Genomic DNA, 22,555 nt, shown 5'->3' with positions numbered 1-22,555 from the left:
TGGGTTTTTTTTTGTATTTTCTGGAAATCATGTGATTACATCTCCATCCATCAGTGGGTCTCACTGGGGTGGCAAGGGGACCAAATATAGCCCTGATTGTGTTTATCTGTGCTGCAAGTGGTACCCAGTGAAGCACTCTGTGGGGGATCATCATGTAGAAAAAGCCAGGGTTCTTGGGATTCTTTTTACTTTTTTTTCCACATGAAGAAAGACATTTGAGGTTGAATCAGCATCATAAATTAAAGCAAAAAACCTCCATGGGTGGTGGGATTCTCATTACAGCCCACCGCAACAACCCTTTGTAACCACTTGTCCAGGAAGCCAAGTGTTCAAAAAAATCCTTTCTTCTCCATTCTGCACTTTATAAAGAGGAACTGGGGGGTTCCAGCAGCACATCTTTCTTTCTTTCCAGTGCTCTTATTTTTATTGACACTACTGGTTTTCTCATAGATGACTTCAAGGTTAATCTATCAAGGGAGGGGGGGGAAGTAGTTTTTTCCCTCCTGATTCTGCTCTTCAGGCATCTTTCACAGAAATTGTATCCTGAGACTCTTCTAGATTGAGAAACAAAAAGACTGCATAGGATATGTTACAGAAAATGGCATCAAGAGACTTTTATAGCAAAAAAAGTAAACACTGAGCCATGATGTCAAAAGAGGAATTAAAAGGAGTGAGGAAATATGTTTCGCTCAGCCTAGAAACCAAGGAGGCTCATAGGACAAGAAGAAATGGCCTCAAGTTGCCCCAGGGAAGGTTTAGGTTGGATGTTAGGAACAATTTCTTTCCTGCAGGAGTGGTCAGTTATTGGGCCAGGCTGCCCAGGGAGGTGGTAGAGTCACTTGTGCCTGGAGATGCTCAAGAAGCATGTAGATGTGGCACCTAGGGATATGGTTTAATGGTCATGGTATTGTTAAGTCAATGATTGGACTTGATGATCTGGAAGGTCTTTTCCAACCAAAATGATTCTATGATTCTATAACAGGAAGGCTATCCTGCCTGCCTTGGAAATGCACAGAAGACAACTGAAACACATAGAGCAGTTGCCTCCATGCAGGGACATAATCCAGGCTTGATGTTTGGAAAAGCCAAAGCAGAGCCTCCCTGTTGCATGAAAGCTGGGGCTTTGGGTGTGCAAAGGAGCCAAGATCAGTGGACCAGTGTGTACCTTTATATCATCATGCAATTTAAAATGCAAGTTAAAACAAGAAGGAAATTTCCAAGCAAAAAAAATGCCACTGAATTTCAAACAAACACATCCAGCACCTCAACGCTCTTCTTGGTGTGAGGGGCCCAAACCTGAACCCAGTATTCAAGGTGTGGCCTCACCAGTGACGAGCACAGGGGTAAGATCACTTCCCTGGTCCTCAGGAGCATCTCAAATCCCATTTGGAAAGGAATTGTGCCAGAACCATGGTGGAAGCAGCCACCCTCATTGCCAGGATGGTGGCAGAACACTTGAGGCAGGTGGCACTGTGGCTGCAGCATGGCATGAGATTGTGGCATTAGTTTGTGTCCATACTGCAATCATGATACTCTGTTTAAAGCTTCATTCTTTGTCTTTTTCAGATAGCATCTTAGCATGGTGCATTCTGCAGTGGCTACATGGGGAAGGTAACAGGCAACTGTTGTCAAGCCTGTCAAAATGAGTTAGCTCAGGCAGCCTTCAGCCCCATCCTCTGCACAAGGCAAGGCAAAACCCCTTTAGCTCTTTTAAGATGTCCTGGGGATCTTGGTGGTTCAGTCCCTGCATTGGGCTGAGGCTGTAGTGCCTCCTGCCAAGGCATGTGCTCCTGGTATGTGCAGGAGGAGGTGTGGGTCTCAGCATCTTGAAATGATGAGTGGTCAGCAATGGGGCTCCATGTCAGGAGCAACTAGGAGTTGGGTAGCAAGGGCAGGGAGATGGGGTGGAGGTAATGGCTGGCACCAAAAGGGCAAAGAGGGTGAGACTCCTCCTGTCCTTGCGTTTCTTTCTGTCCTTGCATCTCCTTCTACCTTTAGGTCTTCTGCTGTCCTTGGTCTTCCAAGCTGAAGAAGCAGAGCTGTGGACAGCATGAAGCTAAGCTGACAAGTTCCATGTCCAAACATGGCCCTGGTCACTCTGAGTTTCTGGAAGCAGGATGCTGGGTTTGGTGGGTCATCACTTTGAACTGCTGCAGCTGCTTTGATATCACAGTGCTTCCTCCAAACCCCCAGGTCTGTGCTGTCAGGGAAGACCTATTTTTACAAAATGTGTCTTGTTTTCCATGCAAAATACATTGCTTGTTGGGACCAGGTTCATGACACAAATAACCTACCAGTGATGGACCCTGACAAGACATGCACTAGTTCACTGGCAGCATGCTTATGTGGTAGAGAGCTTTCATCTATGGTTCCCCAGCTCCATGCCTCCTGGCACAGCACCTCTGCAGGGGCTGGTGGCTGACCTTAGCCTTGTTGTGCTTGGAAGGAAGGGACAAGGGTGACACACAAATCCTTCCTTCCAAGCACTGGTGACACCTTCTTGCTGCCTCAGCCCAGCTTTGCTCACCTCTAGAAATGAACTTCAAATATTTTTGCCTGTCTAGCAGGTCTAGGGATGTTCTCCTCCATCTCTACTCTACCCTGGTGAGACCACACCTGGAATACTCTATCTGGTTTGGGGCTTTCCAGTTCAAGAGAGACAGGGATCTACTGGAGAGAGTCCACTGGAGAGCTATGAGGATGGTTAAGGGACTTCTACTACAAAGAAAGACTGAGAGACCTGGGGCTGTTTAGTCTGGAGAAGGGAAGGCTGAGAGGGGATCTTATCATTGTCTATAAATATCTGAGGGGTGGGTGTGAAGATGAAGGTGCCAGTCCTTTTTTGGTGGTGTCCAGTAATAGGGCAAGGAGCAATGAATAGACTAGACTAGACTAGACTAGACCAGACCAGACTAGACTAGACCAGACCAGAGCACAGCAGGTTGGAAGAGACCTTCAAGATCATCATGTCCAACCTATTATCCAACACCACCTAATCAACTAAACCATGCAACCAAGCCCCCTATCAAGTCTCCTCCTGAACACCTCCAGTATGGTGACTCCACCACCTCCCCAGCTGGAACACAGGAGGTTCCACCTGAACATGATGAGAAATTTCTTTGTGGTAAGGGTGATGTATCACTGGTCCAGGCTGCCCAGAGAGGTTGTGGAGGCTTCTTTCTCTGGAGACTTTTAAAACCAACCTGGATGCATTCCTGTGTGACCCTGCCCTAGGTGACCCTGCTTTGGCAGGGGGTTGGACTCGATGATCTCCAGAGGTCCCTTCAACCGTTATATAATTCCTGTGAGAGGCTGGTGAGGGAAGACCAATTAGACGATACAGCCCAGGGCTACAAATGTGTAAGTGATGATTTTGCCCAGAAGGAATGAAGAACCTCCCCCTGTGCTTCCCCAGCAGGAAATCAGTGCTTATTTGAGAGACATTTCTTTTTGGCAAGTCTCACAGAGTATATTGAATCACAACGTTTCAGCTCCGCTGGCTCTGCTCCACCACCCAAATTGACGTTAATGAAATCAAATCCTCCTTGGGTTCAATTTTTCAAGGTGTAATTTCAAATTCTATTTCCTTTGCCTTGGTACCTGCTTCATCTGCATCCCTAAGACTTCCTCTCTCCTCCTACATATGTTTTTTTATACAGAGGAATGTCAGTGGCCAGCTCTGATTGGTGCACTTCTCCCCATGGGGGGTTGAAGCTGCAGGCCACTCACCCTCTGTGGCAGCCCCCCTTCCCCCCCCCCCGAAACACACAGGAGGTAGCAAGGGGGCAAGGAAGTTCTGCAAGGCCTTAATTGCTCTTCCTTGTGATCTGAGCTAGAGGAGAGTGCTCAGCCATAAGTGATGATAGAATCACAGGAGGGTTTGGGTGGGAAGGAATCTTCTAAGTCCAACTACCCTACAGTGAGCAGGAACATCTTCAACTAGAGCAGGTTTCTCAGAGCCCCAAACAACCTGATCCAGAATGGTTCCAGGGATGGAGCACCAGCTCTCCAGTTTAGAGAGAAGGATGTTGTAGGGAACGGTGTCAAAGGCATTACAGAACTCCAGACAGATGACATCCATAGCTCTTCCCGTGTTCATTGATGTAGTCACTCCATTACAGAAGGCCATTACATTGGTCAGGCAGGATTTGCCCGTGATAAATCCATGCTGACTGTCTTGAATCACCTCCATGAGCCTTTGCAGAGCTGCTAGGGGTATCCATTCCATCATCTTCCCAGGCAGAGGGGAGGCTGCCAGGTTGGTAGTTCCCACAGTCCTCCTTTCTACCTTTTTCTGTGGAGAAGGTGGAACATTTTCCTGGCTGTCTGATTTCCATTTGAGCAATTTGGCCTCTGATACTCTTGGATAGGAGGTGAGACACAGACACGCAGTGCTGAGGGCAAGGCAGGCACTTTCCCACTGTCTAAAGTACCTTCTCCTGCAGAGGACAGTGGCTCAGATATACCAGCACTCTTTGTTTTATTCTGGAGCTAGCAGCACTTGCAGGACTAAAATGTTGCTTCCTACCCTGAGTCCAACCCAGGCAAGGAGCCAGAAGATATTCTCAGTCTAATTGAGTGGTGTCCATGTGTATATATAAAGATTTAGTATATATGTAACTCTGAGAGCCAAACAATGGATGTATTCATTGGAGAAGTCCTCATCTCAGAGCCCAGTTTCCCCAGGCCTGCCCCAGGGCCACTTTCTCTGCCCCAGCCAGTGTCTTCACCCACTTCACCAGCATCATCACCTACAGCCAGACCTTGAGCTGGGGAAGCCACTGGCATCTCCATTCTCTGGACTTTCTGGAGGGACAAGAGGATATTTCTACTAGAAGTCCTGGTTGCTCTTCAAGGGAGGTTTCTCTTTTGGAAAGAAGCAGGAGGGAGGGCAGAGAGTGGTTCATCATAATGAGATTGACTGTTTCTAAGAGATCACATTGCTCTCTACAACTATGTGAAAGGAGATTGCAGTGAGGTGGGGGTTGGTCTCTTCTCCCTAGTATCAGGTGACAGAATGAGAAGAAATTACCTGAAATTGTACCAGGTTGGAGATTAGGAAAAATTTCTTTCCTGCAAGAGTGGTCAGGCATTGGAATAGGCTGTCCAGAAAGTGGTGGAATCACCACCCCTGGAGATGTTCAAGGAATGCATGGACATGGCACTTGGACATGGTTTACTGGCCATGGTGGTGCTGGATTGATGGTTGGACTTGATGATATTAGAGGTCTTTTCCAACTCAAACAATTCTATGATTCTGTGATCCCCATGTATCCCACAGCCTGTCCCACCTCAGGCTCAGTGCTTCTTAGATGATCTCAGTCAGATTCCCAGCAGCCTTCTGATTGGTACAAAAAATCCCATTAAGCCCCCTTAAATGCCTAATGATTTTAATCTCTGAGTTAATTGCTCATCAGCCCATACAGCACCTGAGCATTGTAGAAGTAACAAAGTTGGAAGGGACTTCTACTCTCAATGGTGTCAGTCCTTGCTGCATGTTTGTTTTGATGGCTTTTCATGTGCACAACAAAGCACTTAGCCACCAAGTATCTTAAGGCTCATGGTGGAAAGCTGTGAAAAGCTCCAGAGAAGAGATGCTGCACCACTTGACCTTCCACTTCCCAGCCCACCAAGGCCTCCTCCACCAGTATCCAAATCTGAGAGCTGCCTGAGTGATGACTAATGAGATTCCTGCTATCACCATCTGTTGACCACTCGTGTCTTCATGGCAGAAAAGTGAATTTAGACATTTAAAGCAATAAAAAAATACCCAACCAAACAAACAAAAGGTTGAAGACTGAGTTACAGTAGGCTGACCTAGAAGCAGTAGAGCATGGAGACTCAGCAAGATGGGGCCTTGGCAGAGGACCTGGCTGGTCTCAGGTGAGCTGGGTCTCTTAGGTGAAGTCATGGAGGAATAGCCTATTTGATATCATTGGAATTTAAACTGAAGACATTCTGTTTTCCTCTCTCTTTTCAGTACTGGAGTATTGCAAGAGGTGGTGAATGTAAGAAGGCACATAGGAGCACTGGAAGAAACCTTCCAGCTCCCAGATATTGAGAACAAGCATCTGAGGAAGAGTCTGGCAAAGCAACCCAGGCTGAAGCACTTTTCCCCGTTACAGCATGTGGTGTACAGCAGGCAATGCATATCAGGTGAGCAACAAGTACAGGGAGATGCTTCTTGAGTTGAAGGCAGCAAAAGTTCCTGCAGGCAGGAACTGGATCTGCTTTTGTGTTAGGCAGGGGGTGAGCACAGTATTGTCACTCTCACTACTTCTAAGGAGAAGCAATATAGTTTATTGTCCAGAGGTCTCCATCCTGGTGTCACAAGGAGAGAAGGAATACGCTCAGCACCTTGCTAGGTCTCAGCTGAAGTACAGGCAGCTAAGTCCTGCCAGGGTGAATCACTCTTCACATGGTATTTGACATTCAGAGCTACTGCCTGGGCTTCTTAGAGGTCTTGAGGCTGATGAAGTGCGGGTAACATCTAACCTGGTAAGAGCAACTCTTAGCAGATATAAATGGATTCAGAACATGGCTTCACATGAAGAAGGATGTGTTTGGATCTTAGCACCAAAACACCTTGCTTAGAAACCCTCAGAGAAGGATTAAACATCTCTAGGTAAGAGGAGTGTTTGTATGCATGGTGTTGAGAAGTGAAAACTGAGATGTTGTACACCTTTCCCTGGCTGGTGCATTAGCTGGCTGCCATGAGAGTCAGAAAGAGCCTTGCATGCTGCAGCAAACACTGAAAGTTTTTCCCTTTCAGTGTAAAGGGACATCCATTTGTGGGGTGAATCTGACCCAGAGCTGGTATTCTGCAGCTGTATGTGAGCTTTGACAAGAGTCAAAATATCAGCAACAATCCAAACTATCTGTCAAAAAAAGAGGAGGGTGTTCAGACAGACCCAACTGCACTGTTTTGATTTTCATCACTCTGGGCCCATGGATAGAGTCAGACAGGACATAGGTAGCAGCAGAGACTGGCACTTTCATTATCCTGCTGCAGTAGGAAGTTTTTCAGGATAAAGGAAGCTCTTCACACAGAAGAGGCTCTTCATGATGAGGGCAGTCAAATACTGGAACAGGTTTTTCAGAGATATGGCAGAAGCCCCACCCCTGAAGACATTCAAGGTCAAATGTGATGGGGCTCTGAGTAATCTGATCTAGTAGCATGTGTCCCTGATCGCTGCAGGGGGGTTGGACAAGATGACCTTCGAGGATCCCTTCCAACCCAATACATTCTGTGATTCTATAGTCTATTATTTTGCTTCCATTAGGATGCAAGTGGCATGTTCAAAATAGGACAGGCACCTCAGTGTTCATGCCTGGGGAGGTCTTGGTCCCCATCTCAGTCAGCCAAAGGCTGGGAAATCAGTGTCATCCAGTGCCTTTTTCTTTGAACGTGGAGAGGGAAAAAGCCACCCAGGGGATTTCCAAGCTTCTTTTCCACTGCCCTACTTTCTTCACCAAGTGCTGTGTTTGTTTTCACTCCCAAGCCATTGTAGCACATCAAAGGCAGAGCTCCGTACACACAGTGCTGTTCCTCTGGGCTGACGCACAGCAGGATCACAACCCTACCAGGAGAGGAGGCTTTACAATCCCTGATTTCCCATGGAGCTGAGATGGGGAACATTTGCCTGGTGGCTCCTTGCTGGTCTTGGGCTGCCTCTACATGGGGCTGACCTCCATGTTGTGAGTCTGCCCCATGACTTGGCTTTGTTGGCAAAGCATCTGAAGATGCTGACACTGGCATGGATCTGCACTGGCTGAACCAGGACTGTCCAGGCAGAAAGAATCCTGTCTATAGAGATGCAGGAAGGGCAGGGGGATGCTGGTGATGGCATGGGGTAGCAGAGGCAGCCACGGCAGTGACAGCAAAAGGATGTCATGTTCCCATTAGTGCAGCTGTGTCTCACCCAGCTCCACGGCTCAGTGAAACCCTCTGTCTTTGCAGATCTATTCCCAGACCCCATTTTCCTCACCAGCAAAACATCAGTTATGTCCTTGCACAAAGGGACTAGAAAGCAAAGCCATGCCTGCCAGCACCCGCAGCCCAGCTCACGAGATCTTACTGGGAAAACTGGATTTTCCTACTTCCCTTGACAGTAAGCCCTCACAGAACATGATGTCCTCAGGGAAGGCTTAAGCTCAGTTAGGGGCTGCTGGATTTTCAATGAAAATAGAAATCTTTGTAGAGCAAAGGCTGGGCAAGTTCTTCCTTGCCTGGCTCACAGACGGGCTCTTCACCAATCCCATGGGGAGCTCCTCTGTGTTTGCCTCCTACTCCAGCTTCAAACCAGACTAATCTCAGTTCATCTCCTGGGGCAAGGCCCCTAGCAGCTCTTGAAAATGCATATTCTAAAGACTAGTTTTTTCCATTTCCAGAATACAGATTTGACAGATTTCTGAGGGTATGACCAAGCTATGCCCCGAAACTCAGGCTTACTGAAGGAAACTAGGAGATGCTGGAAAGGGAGAGGAAAAAATCATGCTCCTGACATAGGTTGTCCTCTCTAGGGGTGACTGCATATCATCAACATGTGCAAGCAATGCTGCTTCAGGGAACAAGAGCTGTGCTCTGAACCTGGTTGGGTTTCAGGGTTGTGATGGATACTGCAGACTTTGCCTGGCTTTCTCCAAGAAAGGCACCCCCAAAATCCAGCCCTACTTGGCTGTGCACAGGTGGCACCACAGGAGCACTTGGATTCAGGGGTTATAAATGCCAGAGAGGACAGGTTCATCTCAAAAGCCAGAAGTACTCTGGCTTTATCTCCATCTTAAGTGAAGTTTTCTGGCTTGGAGGTTGTCAGCAGTTTCTGTATCTGCTTTGGGCTCCCGGCTCCCAGGTGGGGCTTAGGGTTTGCGCTAAGGTTAGGGTTAAGGTTAGGGTTACTTGTGCTGCATATTCAACACAGCTGGACTGTTTCTGCTTGCCCCTTGTGCCCTGGACACAAGTGGTGGTGTGTAGTCTCAGCCTATTCTCCAACACATCTCTGTGCCTTCTTCCTGTTCTCCTCACAGCCTCCTTGCTTTGCTGACAGAAGGGGTTTTGAGGGCAAAAGCATGCAAAAGTAAGGTCTACAAGACAACTGGGGAAGGACTTTTATCAAGGGCATGAAGTGATAAAACAAGAGGTAATGGCTTTGAGCTGAAAGAGGGTAGATTTAGCTTAGATACTAGATATCATAGGTTCCCTGTGAGGGTGGTGAGATAGTGGCATGGGTTGCCCAGAGACATTGTGGATGTCCCATTCCTGGATGTATTCAACACCAGGTTGGACAGGGTTCTGAGCAACCTGCTTTGGTAAGAGCTATCCCTGTCTGTGGAAAGTGATTGGTATGAGATGACCTTTATGGTCCCTTCCAGCCTAAACAATTCTGTGATTCTGTCTGCTGCTGGAATTCACAAAGCTCAGCCTACCTATATTCCCCATTGCTGCGGTACCTGACACAAGCCTACAGCAGCCTGGCAGGGAGAGCTGAGATGTGAGTCCCCCTACATTGCGCCAGTTGGGAGAGATTAAATGACTTGCCCAAGGTCACAGGAGAGATGTGAGCTGCTGCTGCTGGGCTTTGGCATTCGGCTAGTTGATACCCTCAGATTTGCACGGGCTGCTGTTAGAAAGCATTAGTGAAGACAATGTGGCAGGTGTGAGCATCTTAGCGAGAGCAGAGTTTTTAAATAGCAGCAGGGCCCCTGTTTCTGTCTTGAATGAGGTTGTAGGACTGGATTTCTCACTGCCAGGTTTGTTTATAGTCACTGGAAGTAAGAGAAGGTGCGTGGCATATTTCGAAGGGTGGCATTGTCATAGAGACAATGCAATGTTTCACAAACCGTAATAAATACTGCTAAATATTTAAGAGCTTTATAAATATTTTAAAAGACTCCCTGAGTAGTTATTGATGGAGTTTAATCTGGTGCTTGGGAAAACTCCTCCTCTCTGAGGGTCATAAAGTGGAGATAAGATGCTTGAGATGCAGGAAGCTGGTGATAACAGCCCTGAGAAAGAATGTCTAGTGTGCAATGATGGGAACATGACATTAACTGATATACTGGCACCCATGGGTGCTGCAGTCCTGCTGGTACTGCTCTGTCCTCACAGCACAGCAGCCAAGAAACTGCAGTTTCAGCATGTTTTGGGGAAATGCTGGGAGTGGAGGCGTGCGGGTGACTCACCCACCACTGCACAAGGCTGGGCTGACTGGTTTTGCCATCTGCCACTGCTATGAGCCAGGAGCACCTGGCCATGCTGGGCATGTCTTACCCTTTAAGACCCTTCCTACTCATGAAAGATTTGGGCTGTTTGCTGCAATTTCAGCCGCCTGAATGTCAGTGGAACCTCCTCTGTGGTGTTGCAGAGCCCAACCAGCATTGACTTAAAAAGCTGCTGAGAGGTGAGCACAGATGCTACAACTTTCCATGTCCAATCAGCCACCAGGGGTATTTCCCCTGGTTTTGCCCCAGATTGCATCCTTCCTGCTGCTGCTCTGCCTGTGCATCTCAAGGGGAGTTAAGCCAAGGCTGAATCCATGCTGCCCTCCTGGAGTCTGATTACCCACCTCTTGCTCCATCGATTGCTCTCACTAATTACGCATTCAGATTTCAGCCCAGAGATGGAATGGAAATGTAAGGCGGCTCTGCAGAGGCCTTCACTTCTTACTCATGTTGCAGGCAGCAAAGCCTTTCTTGAGCTCCTGATGAGCTTTTGCTAGGTGGGGTGAGGTGGGGGTGAATTTTGCTTCTAGTCATTTGCAGATACAGTCACATTTAAGCAAAGGGGAAAAGGGTGAACTGTCACTCTGCTTACAACATTTCTCCCAGCTCCATCCCAAGCAATGATGCTCTCCTTAAACTGCCTTGCAGTTCAGTCATCTCAAGACAAAGCACAATATAAGAAAAAGCGAGTCTTGGAATTCAGGACATTAAAACAACCCACCAGTAACAAAAGCCTCAGCTCCTGCCTCTTCTTTCCTCTTTACCTGCAGAATCATAGAGTGGCTTGGGTTGGAAGGGACCTTAAAGATCACCTAGTTCCAACAAACCTGCCATGGGCAGGGGCACCTTCCACTAGACCAGGTAGCACTCTGTTGCTTCATCCCAAGGTGATGCAAGGTGATCTTTAGGTGATGCAGCAGACCCCAGTGTTGCTCCTCTACAAGGGTTATGTGGAGTAATCAAAGAGCAGCCCACTGGGAGCTTTAGTTGCTCATATTTTCTTAGGAAGCCATGTAATAGAGAGTTTTATTTTCGATGGCAGAGTCCTGTTGTCCATCAGAAATGTTTTTTACCTGGCTATTGGTTGGGATATAAATTCCCTTCAATAATAGATGCATGTAGGATATAGGGAAAATTTAATTCTAGTTAGACAAAAAGGCTGAGGAAAGGGAAGATGGTGGGGATTTCCTGGCTTTCAGAATTCTACAAGCTGTTGTCCTGCACAATTCCATGATCCTAGCACTGTTTGAATTGCAGTAGGTGGAAAATCCTATGGCCAAACAGGTTTAAAACATCTAAGGTACCAAGACTCCCTAGAAGAAGGCCACAACTGAATGACATCATGAAACCCATTTCTCCCACACAAGCAGACCTGGAGCAGCCCATCATTCCATAAACCAGCACTCAGAAGATGACACTCTGGATACAGACAGACATGACAGATTTGATTAAAATCACCTATTTGCTTGAAAGTGCCCCAAAAATAGCTGCGAAAAAGTCCAAGTGCCTCTGGCAGAGTCCCTACCCTTTCCTTGGGAGTCAGCCAAATTGCTGCCTCTGAGCCCAGCATCCCCACAGCCCCCAGGCTCCACATTGCTAAACCTCATGAGCATCATGCAGCTGGGAGAGGTGAGGGTGGGTTGAGGGTATCTTCTGCAAAGGCATAGAGATCCCTAATAAAGTTCTGTTCATTCCAGAGCTGGAAAGGAGGGTGGAAATGTGTCAAAAGGGGTTGGGTTTGATAGGAGATGAAGCTGTGTTAGGCTGCTCTCAGAGCTGGGCAGAAAAAAAAAAATGTGTTGGGTGAGCAAGGCCATTTCCTTGGTGCCAGATATTTGCACATGCAAAGATGGGCTGAGGAATTTCACAGCTTTAAAAAGGCAAGAAAAAAATGTCTTAGGTGCCAAAGTGGGGAACGTGGGCATTTACAGAGAGACCTTTTCTTCAACAATTTAAGAAAAATGGAGAAAAAGAAAGTAGAAAAAGAAATCAATATTGAAACAATGTATCTTGACAGACCTGATAACATCTTCCCCCACCAAATTCCTCATGTTTCAGTTTGCAGAAGTCATCAGAACAGCCCTCCTATTGTCACATACCCACGGGACAGCACAAGCCTTTTCCCCTGCAGAACTACAAAGAAGGTCACTCAGCATCTTACTTCCAGCTCTGGCAGTTTGTTGGCCTTTGTTGGCCCCTTCTCATATCTTGAAACACCAAGAGGGAGAACCACACAAACCCTGGAGCCTCTGACCTTGCACGGTGATGTCTTTAACCCTGCTATTTCTCCCAACACCACCTTTAAAATTAACTGCATGGGTGTGGTTTTTTAGTTTATTTGTTTGTTTTACTAAAAAATAGTTTCTACCTTGTTCTGCAGGGCTGCCCTTTGGTTTTCATGCTTGGAACCTCAGGCAGCAGGAGGACGTGGTTGTGCTGGAGTTCCCTGAGGTGGGGCAAGGTGGAGAGATGAGGTAATTGTCAAAGCAAGCAGAAGTTCATCAGCTGGAAGAGCAGCAGCACAGGCTTTGGTGCATTAGCAGGGCTGTGTGGATTAGGTTTTGCTTTTGACGTTAGTTGCTTGGCTTTTGTCCTTCGGGTGGCATTTTTTACACAGGCAGGAAGCTGTAGCTGAACTGTGGTGAAGCCAAGATGGAGGGAGATGTCCTTTAGGCAGCGAATCTCTCTGCCAACAGTAATGTGTCTTTCTGTGTGACTCTAGCAGTTTGCACTGAGATGCTGAAGCCAGTGTGGGGACATCTCAGTGGTTCCCCACCTGAGCTGGCTGCAGTGAAGAAGTGTTAAGCATCTAAACATCTCAGTGTTTCTCCATGTGTCAGCAAGAACCTCAAGTGGTTTGATTTTGGGTGTGTGCCAGCCACGGTAATCAGCTGGGCTCCCTGGCCCTGAAGAGTGGTGGGGTTTTGTGTCATCTCAGTTTCCTCCGGTTATTAAGACTTTTTGCTTGGGATCTGCTGTTCCTGTCCCTCTTTAGGGTACAAATGAACCTTTATTTCAGTCTGGAGCTTACCAATGTTTATGTCAAGCTTCAGAAACAGCCTCTGTCCTCTTTCCTTCTGTCCTCCCCCTGACACTGGCATCCAAAACTGTCTCTCATAGCCACACACAGCTAGAAAATACAACTCAAAATTGTGACTCAGAACATACATACAGCTCAAAGCACATCTGATACCACAAATAACTCAGAGTGTTTTCAGGACTATGTGGGTGTTTGCCTCAACCCCTTGGTTTTGATGGCTGTACAGCAACTGTATCTCACCTATTTTTTTTATTATATGTCTTCTGTCAATAATTAATTTATTCTGTATATTAATTCTTTTCTTTTCTGTGTGCAGACATGGAACAGCTTCATTTGCTGAGGCCCAGTGACCCACCCTTGCCTCTGGCAGAGGATGGAGGAAGCCCTGCTGCAGTAAGTCCAGTTCCTCGCTGATGTGAGGGTCAGTGGTGTGTTGCAGTTGCAGTTCTAGGGTTGTAGCAAGGATCCTAGCTTTCTGGGAACCCAAGGATAGCAATGACACTGACTCTTAATCTTACATGACTGTTGGAAAAAACAAACACAGTGGGAACCTTTCCCCCCACTAAAAGAGACTTCCAAATAATTAATCCATCTCATAGTCAGGAAACAAATCCTATGGGAAAAGGTTGGCTTTTGGCCTGAATAAAACATGGTAAGATCCATACTTAGAAAAATGATGGTTGGCATATACCAGTGCAGATCTTATACTTTCTGTTGGCTTAATTAGTGCCATGTGTTAAATAGATAAATTGTATCTCTCTGTGTTCAGCAAAAAAATCCTCCTATCAGGCTCACGAAGCCCAAATATTTGTCTGGAAGAGAAAGACAATATTTTTGCACAAATTCAGCTGTTTGAAAGGCAACATTTACAGGCTGGAGTACTGTTTTGGTTGGACTTGTATAGCACAGAGCTAAACGAGTAACACAGATTTTGGTTGAGATTCCTATGGCTTTAGATGATTATTCTTTTAGAGTTGGGAGGGAGAGTTCCTCAAGCAAAAATGAGCAGGGATTTAGAAGCTAAATTCTGTGTCCTTTCTTTGTGGAAGTCTCATTTGTCCCTATCGGGTATCTCAAGACCTGTATTCCCAGATCTCCACAGGACATGTGCATGGAAAATGTCCACATCCAGACATCCAATTTGAGCTTCCTGAACTATGTCTGAGTCTTGATTTATAGCCTTCAGGGAACGGAGAATCCATCAAATACTCAAGTACTTTTCCCTACTACTTAAAGAATCACAGAATCGTTTTGATTGGGAGAGATATTTTTAAGATCACTGTGTCCAACCTTTAACCCTGTACTGCCAGGTCACCACTAACCCACATCCCTTAGCACCACGTTTACATGGCTTTTCAATCCCTCCAGGGATGGACTCTCCACCTCTTCCAGGGCTTGACAACCCTTTATGGGAACATATTATTATTAATGTCCAACCTAAATCTCCCTGGCACAACCTGAGGCCATTTCCTCTTTTCCTATCACTTGTTACTTAGGAGAAGAGACCTAACCCCACCTGGCTGCAACCTCTAGGTTCCCCTCAGCCTTTTCTCTAGACTAAACACCCCCTTCTTTGGACCAGCTCCAGCACCTCACTGTCCTTGTAATGAGGGGCTCATTGCTTACTTTCTCTCAGACCCACACACCATATTTCTAGTTTGAAGCTGTGTGGTATCTAAACCTGCTTCTGGCATCTCACTATTCCTTCTTCTGCTGAATAAAGGAGCCCCTTTCCATCAAATACCACACATCATTCCCTCAGGCAGATATGTAATGCTCAAGTAATTTCTGTAAGGATGGATCTAGAGTGAGCCTGTCTAGAGTCTTGCCACAAAATCTGGCTTCTGGAGCTAATGTAATTCTTGTTACTGTTCCTCCAAGAAGGGCTGTGCTAACGCTGTATATGAACATAGTAGAACCTTTCTTCTGCTGCTTGACATCCCCCCTGCTTCTATCTATCAGGACTGCACTTGCTGCTTTATTTACAGCAGCACAGAGGGTTTGTATTCAGTGGGCTGCATACAATCACTCCTCAGTCCTTGACACAGTCGCTGCTTGGCAGAAGACATTTCCCGGTTGTTTATACTCGATGTGTGTTCCTCCTTGCTGGACATATGACTTTGCATTTGCCATCACTGTTTGAACAAGCTCTTTTTATCAAACAACCCGAGAGAGGCAGCACAACAGACTCATTACCAGCATTAATTGCTATTCTCTCCACTTTGGGGTTATTTGGCACTTTTTACCAGCAGGGATTATATATTTTCCTCCAGGTCATTGATAAAGACACTGAGCAGTGCTGAGGAGAAAAAAATATCTCATCAGGAGTCTACTAAACACACTCACTTCATACCCATATCTCAGTAATCCTCATTCTCCATAATAAATCCTGTTACTGGTTTTTAGTCCACCGAATATGGGCCACCTTGACATTTTTAGTATTACTTTTCTTGATCAAGATCTCGCCTAGGACTAAATAATGTGGATTCCAGAAATCTGCTTTCTCAGTAGCTGCTTCTGTCAAACAAGTCCCTGTAATTTCATTGGCAGATTGGTTTTATTTTTAAATAGACTCATAGATTCATTGAATGGTTTGGGTTAGAAGGCACCTTAAAGATAATATAGTTTCAACCCCACTACCATGGGCAGCGTCATTCTCCACAGGACCGGTTTGCTCAAGGCCTTACCCAACCTGGCCTTGAACACCTCCACTAAGGGGTCATCCACAACCTCCCTGCGCAACCTGTTCCAGCATCTCACTACACTTTGTAGAATTTATTTGTAATGTCCAGTCTAAATCTACCCTGATCACGCTTCAATCCATTCCCTCTCACCCTGTCACAGCAAGCCCTTGCAAAAAGTCCCTTCCCAGCTTTCTTGTAGGCCCCTTTTATGCACTGGAAAGCTGCTATAAGGTGTCCCTGGAGCCTTCTTTTTTCCAGGCTGAACAGCCCCAACTCCATTTTTCATTTTGTTTCTTGTTCTTCACAATTTCTGTTGCTCAAGGAATAGGATTTTGCCAAGTTTCAGGTCTGTTGGTGCCTAGGACTACATTTTATTGGCATTTGTGAAATGGAATAACATGATCATTTGCATTTAGAAAATCATCATTTTCTAGCCTGCTGCCCAACTCATTATGGTCCATGAAAACAAGGCCTGATGCACAAATACCCCAAGCTGATTTAAATTATTTTTGTGCTTAGAAACTCATGTACAGCTTTCAGAATCCCCAGGGGTGCGTCTCCAGCTGTAGCATGAGACCCTTAGCATCTGCTCCCCTGTCTGAAATCTCCGATCAGTCAACGAGGATAGTTCCACTCGCTGCACTTCAAGAAGGGATGTTAGAGGAGCTGATCTTCCTATTCCCATTTTATTTGGTGGTCTGGGTGCTTCAACCCTCCAAGGACTCCCATGCTCCAGGTAAGTGGCTGTTTGTGCAGGGATCTCCAGGCATTTCAAGCTTTACCCAACCTGCCAGTATTTATGGCATGTCAGACTGCCTTTGACAGAGACTGCCCTTCCTCCACCCATCTCTCCCTCCCTCTTCTCTTGCCTGAGCAGGCTCTAGCAGTGATTCCAGCATCCCCATCCTTTGAAACAGCTTAGGGATGCTCAACAACCTCAATCATCTCACACAAACAGTGCCAATTCCTTTGATCCATTATCAATCTAAAGGTTGGGCATTCTAATATTTTGACTTACACAATGTTTTTGCTCAGTTCGGCCATACCTGGCTTCAGCGGCTTAGCTCAGTCCCTCCCTCCCCAGCTAGAGAGGATACGAAAGTGCTGCAGCAACTGCAGCCTCCCAGACCCCACGGGCAAGAGGCAGTGTACAAACACTTGCCAGGAACCTGTGCCAGGACCAACCCTGGGGGTGTGTGTGGGCTGTGGGGTGGTGAGGAGGGGAGTGCAGAGAGTGTGTATGGCCGGCGGAGTCCCCGCTATCTCAAGGGAAGCATAACCCAAAGCTGGACGCCAGCCCTGCCGCTGTGCCCGGGGACCGAGGCCCGGATCGGCCTCCGCCCGCCGCGCCTTCAGCACCGCCGCCGCGGACAGCGCCCGATCGGGGCGGCCCCGGAGCCACGGGAGCGGGGCTGATGCCCCCCCAGTACCCCCAGGGAGAGGGTCTGGCCCCTTCCCCCCATCAGTACCTCCCAGGAGCGGGGATGGCACCTCCCCAGTATCTCCCGGGAACAGGGCTGACTCCCGCCATCCACTATCCCCGAGGAGCGGAGCTGATTCACACCCCCACCCCCGGGAGCGGGGCTGACACCCCACTCCTCAATACACCCCAAGGCCACACACACCCCCTAGGACGCAGCGCCGACTATCCTCTTCCAGTACACCAAACATCCCCCCGGGAGCTGCCTCGACATACACCCCCCCACCCCCCTCGCTCCAAATGCACCCTAAACATTCCCCTTCTCCCCGCGGAGCGCAGCCCCGCCCCACCGCCAGGACTGACCGAACATCTGGATGTGGCCCCTGGTGATAGGATTGAAGCTGCCGCAGGCCAGCAGGATAACGTGAGTCTTGGTGGTCTCCGTCATGGTGCCGGCACGGCCCTGCCCGGCCCTGCCCAGCCCAGCCCGGCCCCAGCCGCTTTTTGTGTCTCGGTGCGGCTGCGGCGGCGGCGGCGGCGGCGGGAGGGAGGGAGGGAGCAAGGAGGAGGGAGCGGGGCCGGGGCGGGAGCGGAGGCGGCGCCGCGGCTGCGGGAGCGGGAGCGGGGCTGGGGCCGCCTCCCCCTGCCAGGCTCGGCCCACGGGCACAAGAGGATGGCCAGGCAGGATGGCACTGGCAGCCGGTAGTGCCGGAGCACTGCAGATCCCTTTGAACGTGACACAGTCCCGGAGTCACAGGGCTGCTTCGGTTGGGAGAGACATTTAAAGGCATCAAGTCCAAGTCCAACCATTAACCATCACTGCCAAGTCACCACTAAACCATGCCCCTCAGCACCACATCTACACGGCTTTTAAAACCCCTCCAGGGATGGGGACTCCACCACTGCCCTGGGCAGCCTCTTCCACGGCTTGACAACCCTTTTGGGAAGAAATTGTTTCTCATGTCCAACCTAAACCTCTTGTGGTGCAACTTGAAGCCATTTCTTCTTGTCTTATTACTTGTTAGCAAGGAGAGGGAGGCCAACCCTCTTTCATGGAACTATAGAGACCTAGAAGATCTCCCCTCAGCTTGCTTTTCTCCAGGCTGAACAATCCCAGTTCCCTCAGTTGTTCCTCACCAGACCTGTTCTCCAGACCCTTCACCAGCCTTGTTGTCCCTCTCTGGACCCGGCGTCTGGATGCAGGACCCAGTCCAGCATCTCAATGTTCTTGTAGTGAGAGACCCAGAACTGAACCCATTGTTCAATGTGTGGCCTCAGGGGTACCAAGTGTAGGGAAATACATATCTGTATGCATACACATGTACACTTCTCTCCATCATTTTTCAGCAGTCCTGGCTCACTGGAGAGGTCCCAGATGACTGGAAGCTGGCCAATGTGATGCCCATCCACAAGAAGGGCCAGTTGGATGAGCCAGGGAATTACAGACCTGTCAGCCTGACCTCAGTGCCAGGTAAGATTATGGAACAGGTCATCTTGAGTGCAATCACACAGCACTTACAGGATGGCCAAGGGATCAGGCCTAGCCAGCGTGGATTCAGGAAAGGCAGGTCCTGCCTGACCAACCTGATCTCCTTCTATGACCAGGTGGCTGCCTGGTGGATGTGGGGAAGGCTGTGTGCAGTCTACCTGGACTTCAGCAAGGCCTTTGTCAGTATTGTCCCCCACAGAAAACTCCTGGCCAAGGTGTCAGCCCATGGCTTGGACAGGAGCACTCTGAGCTGGGTTAGGAACTGGCTGGAGGGCCAAGCCACATCCAGCTGGTGAATGATGCCACATCCAGCTGGCAGCCAGTCACTAGTGGTGTCCCTCAAGGGATCAGTGCTGGGCCCCATGCTCTTTAATATCTTTATTGATGATCTGGATGAGGGCATTGAGCCCATCATCAGTAAGTTTGCAGATGACACCAAGCTGAGGGCAGGTGTTGATCTGTTAGAGGGCAGGAGAGCTCTGCAGAGGGTCCTTGAGAGGCAGGACAGATGGGCGGAGTCCAACAGCATGAGATTTAACACATCTAAGTGCTGGGTTCTACACATTGGCCACAACAACCCCATGCAGTGCTACAGGCTGGGGTCAGAGTGGCTGGAGAGTGGCCAGGCAGAAAGGGACCTGGGGGTACTGGTTGATAGCAGGCTGAACATGAGCCAGCAGTGTGCCCAGGTGGCCAAGAAGGCCAATGGCATCCCGGCCTGTATCAGGAACAGTGTGGCCAGCAGGAGCAGGGAAGTCATTGTGCCCCTGTACTCAGCACTGGTTAGGCCACACCTTGAGTACTTTGTCCAGCTCTAGGCCCCTCAGTTTAGGAAAGATGTGGAGTTGCTGGAATGTGCAGAGGGGTTTGGAGCACAAGCTCTATGAAGAGAGGCTGAGGGAGCTATGGCTGCCTAGCCTGGAGAAGAGGAGGCTCAGGGGAGACCTTATTGTTGTCTACAACTACCTGAAGGGAGGTTGTAGCCAGGTGGGGTCTCTTCTCCCAGGCAACCAGCACCAGAACAAGAGGTCACAGTCTCAAGCTGCACCAGGGGAGGTTTAGTTGATAAGATAGTGTTGGATGATAGGTTGGACTTGATGATCTCAAAGGTCTCTTCCAACCTGGTTTATTCTAGTCTAGTCTAGTCTATATGCATATACATAGCCAAATAAAGCTTGAAGGCACCCACATGCTATTATCCATCTCCACAGGCACACATAAGGGCACCCATGGCCTGCTTGGGTTGGCTGTGAGAAAGGCCAGAGGAAGCAGAGAGGGAGATAGATAAATAAATAAACAAACACAGTGACGTTAGAAAAAGTTTGATGCTCTACCTTCTTACTGCCTCTTGTATGGACATTTGATGATAGAGACCTTAGCATTCTCTACAACTACCTGAGGGGAGATCGGAGCGAGGAGGGGGCAGTCTCTCCTCCTTGATGACAATAGACAGGACTAGAGGAAATGGGTACAAGCTGTGCCAGGGGAGGGTTATGTTGGATATTAGGAAACGTTTCTTCACTGAAAGGGTTATCAAACATTGAAATGGTCTGCCCAGGGCAGTAGCAGAGTTACCATCCCTGGGGCTGTTCAAGAGGTGTGTGGACCTGGTACTTAGGGACATAGTTTAGTGTTGACCTTTCAGTACTGGGTTGAAGATTGGACTGGATGATCTTTGAGGTCTCTTCCAACCAGATATAGTTTTTGATTCTATGACTGATGGTTTAATGGGATGAAAGCTCCAGGGAGACCTTATAAAAGTCTTCCAGTACCTGAAGTGGGCCTACAAGAAAATGGAGGGATTTTTTCAAGAGCTTGTAGTGATAGGATGATAGGAAATAGTTTGAAGCTGGAGGAGGGGAGATTTTAGATTGGATATTAGGAAGGAATTTTTTATAGTGAGGGTGATGAGACACTGAAACAGCTTGGCCAGGGAAGTTGTGGATTCCCTCTCCCTGGAAGTGTTCAAGGCCAGGTTGGACAAGGCCTTGAGCAACCTGGTCTAGTGGGAGGTGTCCCTGCCCAAGGCAGGAAGGATGCAACTACATGATCTCTAAGGTCCCTTCCAACCCAAACCGTTCCATGATTGTATTATTCTTTGAATTTTGAGGGCTGTGTTGGGATTTCCTTGTGCTGCTTTTCTGAATTTACACCAAAAGGCAGAGATTCACTGCTTTGGGAGAAGCTGTGGCACCCTGAAGTTCTATACTGGTGCTGTGTTCAAGTGTAACTCTGTCTTTAAACCCACATGTTTCAATTAGCATTTCTAAGCCTCAAGGTGACAGCAGAGAAGAAGCCATTCTTCAAGCCTCCCTTGGTCACATGTGTGCTGCCCCACTGGTCCTTGTGTGCATGTATCTCTTTCTTTTTCTCTTTTCACAAACCTTGTATTAAAAATCAACCAACTGGTTCAAGTGCTGGAGCCTAATACACCAAGAGACAGAAACCTCTTTGCTTTTGGAAACCAGAGGTTTGGAATCTGAGTTATCATGATGTTGGTACTGAGTGACAAGATGTTTCTGGGTAAGCTGGTTTGCAGACTGGCAAGGTGGGGATAACCGTGCTTGTTCTCCATTGTGGATACTCCAGTGCCTTTACCAGACAGAGCCATCATCATTCCTGTGAAGTGGTAGAACAAACTGCAAGCCACCATGGTTCCTGCACAAGAGCTGACCTTGGGCTCCTTTAGGCACAATCATCTCCCCTGGTGATGGGCCCAGAGCTCCTTGGCAGCACAGGTTTTGGATGGGAATGGCATTGTGATGCTGCTGGTTTGCTCCAGCTCGGAACCGCAATGGTGCTTCTCTACTGCAGGCTCCCACCTAAGATGTGTCCTTCCCTTGAGGTGGTATGGCCCTGCACTGACGTGGAATGTTGGGGTTTGCCTTTTACAGGAAGACTATTCTACAGAGTCCTTTTGTACAGAAGAGACTGAAGCTCAGGTGAGATCACTGATTTTTTTTTTTTTTAATTTTAACCCCATTCCCCACCGATTTTGCATAGGAAATTTTGCAAGGAAGCCTCTTTTCCCTTCAGCCTCCCATAGGCTGCACCACTTGCATCTGTTGGAGGAGAGGGCACAGATGAAGAAAACCATGTGTGATCAAGTTCTCCTGCCTGGTGATCCCCATCACTACATACCAGCCCCACCAGCTGCCAGCATGCACAGCCAAATCTCTGCCTGCTCCACTTCAGGCTGGGGTTTGACCTTCAACACTAGATAGAATTACAGAACAGTGGGAATTGGAAGGGACCTCTGGAGATCATCTGATCCAACCCCCTTGCTAAAGCAGGGTCACTCATAGCAGCTTGCCCAGAATCACAGTGTCCAGACAGGTTTGGAATCTCTCCAAAGAAAGACTCCACAACCTCTCTGGGCAGCCTGCTCCAGGGCTCCACACCCTCACAGCAAAGTTTTTCCTCCTGTTCAGATGGAACCTCCTGGCTTCCTTGTTAGTGTCCCTTGTCCTGTTACTTGGCACCACTGAAAACCTAAGGCTGCATGTCCAGAGCTGGGTCATGCATGGTGGGGATGAAGTCTGACCAGCACTGCCTGTACTTCTTTTGCTTTCCTACTGTGTGCTGGAGTGGGTAAGCAATGTGGTAAATCAGTTGTCACTTAGCAACGCTGCTGGTTCGGGTTTTGGTGCAGGAGTGACGCTTGCCAGGCTGTGTGGTGGCTCAGCCAGCCCAAGGGACAC

The 22,555-nt window shown here is 48.2% G+C and overlaps 1 protein-coding gene across 1 annotated transcript in view; it reads right to left on the bottom strand.

The window, feature by feature from the left end:
* NMNAT2 (nicotinamide nucleotide adenylyltransferase 2) overlaps window positions 1-17,915 on the bottom strand; it is a 28,928-nt gene extending 11,013 nt beyond the window's left edge. The window contains exon 1 of the mRNA XM_068141344.1: window positions 17,729-17,915. Coding sequence (XP_067997445.1) covers window positions 17,729-17,813 — 85 coding nt within the window. The 5' untranslated portion in view covers window positions 17,814-17,915. The remainder of the gene's footprint in view (window positions 1-17,728) is intronic.
* Between the last annotated feature and the right edge of the window lie 4,640 nt (window positions 17,916-22,555).

The sequence above is a fragment of the Melanerpes formicivorus genome, unplaced genomic scaffold (assembly GCF_026170545.1).
Source record: "Melanerpes formicivorus ecotype bairdi unplaced genomic scaffold, bMelFor1.0.p_v2 SCAF_7, whole genome shotgun sequence".
NCBI lineage: Eukaryota > Metazoa > Chordata > Aves > Piciformes > Picidae > Melanerpes > Melanerpes formicivorus.
This window is presented reverse-complemented; position numbering and strand designations above follow the sequence as displayed.